Source organism: Monopterus albus, unplaced genomic scaffold, assembly GCF_001952655.1.
Source record: "Monopterus albus unplaced genomic scaffold, M_albus_1.0 scaffold186.1, whole genome shotgun sequence".
Classification (NCBI taxonomy): Eukaryota; Metazoa; Chordata; class Actinopteri; order Synbranchiformes; family Synbranchidae; genus Monopterus; species Monopterus albus.
This window is the reverse complement of record NW_018128066.1, coordinates 2,175,023-2,179,866: the sequence shown is the minus strand read 5'-3', so window position 1 is coordinate 2,179,866 and position 4,844 is coordinate 2,175,023. Positions and strand designations below refer to the sequence as shown.

General features: G+C 41.2%; 1 protein-coding gene across 1 annotated transcript in view; it reads left to right on the top strand.

Moving 5' to 3' along the window:
- Positions 1 to 2,037: 2,037 nt before the first annotated feature.
- LOC109969930 (collagen and calcium-binding EGF domain-containing protein 1-like) overlaps positions 2,038 to 4,844 on the top strand; it is a 51,094-nt gene continuing 48,287 nt past the window's right edge. Inside the window, exon 1 of the mRNA XM_020617157.1 lies at positions 2,038 to 2,321. Within this exon, the coding sequence (XP_020472813.1) occupies positions 2,167 to 2,321 (155 nt within the window). The 5' untranslated portion in view covers positions 2,038 to 2,166. The remainder of the gene's footprint in view (positions 2,322 to 4,844) is intronic.

The following is a 4,844-nucleotide window of genomic DNA, read 5'->3' as shown; positions in this document are numbered from 1 at the left end:
ATGTCACTGAAATGAACCCTTGAATGAATGAACCAATGTTCAATACAATTGATGAAGTGGTTCGATACTGGTTCATTGCTTCATCACTATACATAGCCATAAGGGAATGAACCGGTGTCTGACTGAGGTAAGGGAGGAGTATTCATAATGCTGGCAACATAGCTAACGAGGGATAGGTGAGTGTAATGACAAGTGATTAAGGCCAGAGTGAGCTAAAGCAGGTGAAGAGAGAGGGAAAATAAGAGCAGCCATAACACACCGTCTTGGAGCTTGTTGTTAACCAGTTGCTAGTGCAGAAAGTGTACCCTATAAACCAAGTATATCTGATACAACATATTTCATGTTGCTATGACAAGAAACAAGTTCAATCAAATCAAATCAAATTTTATTTGTATAGTGCCAAATCACAACAAAAGTTATCTCAGGACACTTTACAAAGTAAGGTCTAGACCTTACTATTATCACTATTATTACAGAGGGAAAACCCAACAAATCCCCCTTGAGCAAGCACTTGGCGACAGTGGGGAGGAAAAACTCTCTTTAACGGAAGAAACCTCCGACAGACCCTGGCTCTTGGTGGGCGGCCTTCTGTCTCGACCAGTTGGAGTGAGTGGATAGAGGAGAGGGAAAAGAAGAAAAGCAACAGGACACAACAAACAACCAAACATTGGCCAGGCCGACGCAGCCAGCCGAGCACCCACCAGAGACGCAGAGCTCCAGAGCCAGGTGAACCCACAGAAAGGCACAAGGAGAGAGAGAGAGAGAGAGAGACAGGACACATCACGGGAGAGAGGAGACACAAAGCCAGCGATGTGCAATGGCGGCACACAGAAGCATAGAGAGAGAGAGGGGAGGAGAGGATAGAAACTCAGAGCATCATGGGGCCCCCCAGCAGCCTAGGCCTATAGCAGCACAACTATGGGAAGGCCCAGGGTCACCTGTTCCAGCCCTAACTATAAGACCTAAGTTAAGACTAAGTAAACAGAGAAGAAATAGCATCATGGCTCAGGTTGTTTGGAACCTGCCAACTAAGTAAACCAAGTAATGGTTATACAACCCCCCCAAAAAAAAACTAAACTAAAACACTAAAATAATAGGTTTTGGTGGCAATAAAGAGGGAAGGCTGAAGGTTACAGTCTCACAGGCAGTTTACTGCTTACTACTGCAACAAAGACCACACAACTTCAGTTCTCAAATTTCTGCATTGAATTCTAGTCTGTCAAAGACCTGATTTCAAATTTCCTACTCATTTATAAAGCACAAGTGGTTTTGGAACCACAGTACATCTTTAATCTTCTGCTACAGCATTGGCACATTAGACCTCAAAGGTTGGTCTGCTGTCTGTTCCAAAAATGAAATTCAAACATGATGAAAGTATTTTTAGCTACTCTGCAGCACCTAGTATATGAAACTACAACAATCTAAGAGTTACCTCAGCATTTATCATTTGTAAATCAAAGCTGTGTTTATCATAGGTTTTTATTGAATTTTGGGATAGTCTTATGTATGCATTCATTCTTATATTGCATTTGCACTCTTTTAAATTTTTCATTTCCTTTGCAGTTAAATTGTCTTTTGTCATTTCTCCCATTTTAGTCTCAGTGTAAATTATTTCGAGGTTACATTGTCTTCTGTGCATTAGTCATTAGTCAGTCACGCCTGTTGTTTTGAAGTAGTATATTTTTATTTCAAATGACACGTTTTACTGTGATCTTATTAACCTAATTTTTGATGTTGCATCATCCAATAGCGCCCCCACACAGCTCATGTTTGAAACAGTTTGGCAGTGCGTTGATTTTCAAAGTAGCAGCAGTATGGACTTACTATAGACGTGGTTTTGGGACGCAATGTAGTTGCATTATGCTGCTGCTGTTGTTGATGTTATTATAGGTCATCACCACCAATGTATACAAGTCCCAACTTTGAAGAGAGGAATGTAAATCCAGAGGGATTAGCGAGAACACACTGGGCTGTAAAACCTTGAGTAGCTCTGGAAGGGGTCTTTCCCCTCAGTGCGTAAAGTTGGGACGGGGCTCCGGACACACCGTGCTGCGCAGCACTTACATGCTCCACGTGCGTCACCTCTTCTGGATACTTGATAAGGATTTGTGATGACACTACCCCCGCGGGTTACTGACAGATAAAAAAAACAGTGGCATTTTGCTAATGTTAAGACGTTTTCACCTCAATAGATTATCTGTCCCAGAACGGAGAGGGGACATGGGTGCGACTCTTTTACCATTTGGCGCTATGTGTGTTGTTTTCTTGTGGGAATATGGTGCCAGCTCTATCAGGACGACGCTTGCAGTGGACACCTCGAGGTAAGTGTCCGGGACAGAAGTGGGTTCTAAAACTACACTGAAAAAAAAAGATTTGTTGGATTTACTTCATTGTAATGTGTACATCGGTCCCACACAATGATAATGTGTAAAACCAACATAATTTTCTTTAAGAGTTAACTTGTTTGAATTATGTTAACAGAGGAAATATGAATGAATTGCGTTGCATATACTAGCATAATTTGTGTAAATCCAAAGACCCGGTGAGTCCTTTTTTTCAGTGGAAAAATAGATACGGATGTCAACCTCATTCCAGGGTTTGGCCACACATGATGTGGTTTTTCCGTCAAGAGGCAAACCCCACTAAAATACACAAGAAAGTGTTTCAGAAACATCAGTTTGAAGCATTTTTTAAACCTGAGCCACAACGTTTGAATGCTGGTTTACCATCACCAGTGGTATAATAGATTGGCAACCACACACGGATTTATGTTTTACGTTTATGTGAACAAAACTGATACCGTTACAATGGGATGACTCCGGTTATGAACGCATGGCTGTAGCTAGTGTGCTCTTACCTTTCAGAACCTTATTTGGTGTAGGTGAAACAAAGTAGGTTATATAATGTTTCTGATTACACTGATGATGACAGAGTCCCTGCATGTAAAGGTAACTTTAATAAAGTCAGATTAGTAATTTTTGTATCCATCTTCAGTTTCACAATTTACAGCATGTTTAATGTCATTTTGTGATATTTCGTGGTTTATAATTTAGAGCTGGACCAATAAATCAGCCAAAGCAGTATACATCTTATCTTATAATCGGCAAGATGCTGTATGTTTGAGATTATTTATATACACTCTATGTTGTGTAGTTTGTCCACTAGGGAGCACTCAGCTGTATCCTCCTGCACAGTGTGTATGTATATATGTACAGTGCCTTGCGAAAGTATTCGGCCCCCCTTGAACTTTGCGACCTTTTGCCACATTTCAGGCTTCAAACATAAAGATATAAAACTGTAATTTTTTGTGAAGAATCAACAACAAGTGGGACACAATCATGAAGTGGAACGAAATTTATTGGATATTTCAAACTTTTTTAACAAATAAAAAACTGAAAAATTGGGCGTGCAAAATTATTCAGCCCCTTTACTTTCAGTGCAGCAAACGCTCTCCAGAAGTTCAGTGAGGATCTCTGAATGATCCAATGTTGACCTAAATGACAAAGGATGATAAATAGAATCCACCTGTGTGTAATCAAGTCTCCGTATAAATGCACCTGCACTGTGATAGTCGCAGAGGTCCGTTTAAAGCGCAGAGAGCATCATGAAGAACAAAGAACACACCAGGCAGGTCCGAGATACTGTTGTGCAGAAGTTTAAAGCCGGATTTGGATACAAAAAGATTTCCCAAACTTTAAACATCCCAAGGAGCACTGTGCAAGCGATAAGATTGAAATGGAAGGAGTATCAGACCACTGCAAATCTACCAAGACCTGACCGTCCCTCTAAACTTTCAGCTCATACAAGGAGAAGACTGAGCAGAGATGCAGCCAAGAGGCCCATGATCACTCGGGATTAACTGCAGAGATCTACAGCTGAGGTCGGAGACTCTGTCCATAGGACAACAATCAGTCGTATACTGCACAAATCCGGCCTTTATGGAAGAGTGGCAAGAAGAAAGCCATTTCTTAAAGATATCCATAAAAAGTGTCGTTTAAAGTTTGCCACAAGCCACCTGGGAGACACACCAAACATGTGGAAGAAGGTGCTCTGGTCAGATGAAACCAAAATCGAACTTTTTGGCAACAATGCAAAACGTTATGTTTGGCGTAAAAGCAACACAGCTCATCACCCTGAACACACCATCCCCACTGTCAAACATGGTGGTGGCAGCATCATGGTTTGGGCCTGCTTTTCTTCAGCAGGGACAGGGAAGATGGTTAAAATTGATGGGAAGAGGGATGGAGCCAAATACAGGACCATTCTGGAAGGAAACCTGATGGAGTCTGCAAAAGACCTGAGACTGGGACGGAGATTTGTCTTCCAACAAGACAATGATCCAAAACATAAAGCAAAATCTACAATGGAATGGTTCACAAATAAACATATCCAGGTGTTAGAATGGCCAAGTCAAAGTCCAGACCTGAATCCAATCGAGAATCTGTGGAAAGAACTGAAAACTGCTGTTCACAAACGCTCTCCATCCAACCTCACTGAGCTCGAGCTGTTTTGCAAGGAGGAATGGGCAAAAATTTCAGTCTCTCGATGTGCAAAACTGATAGACATACCCCAAGCGACTTACAGCTGTAATCGCAGCAAAAGGTGGCGCTACAAAGTATTAACTTAAGGGGGCTGAATAATTTTGCACGCCCAATTTTTCAGTTTTTTATTTGTTAAAAAAGTTTGAAATATCCAATAAATTTCATTCCACTTCATGATTGTGTCCCACTTGTTGTTGATTCTTCACAAAAAAATTACAGTTTTATATCTTTATGTTTGAAGCCTGAAATGTGGCAAAAGGTCGCAAAGTTCAAGGGGGCCGAATACTTTAGCAAGGCACTGTA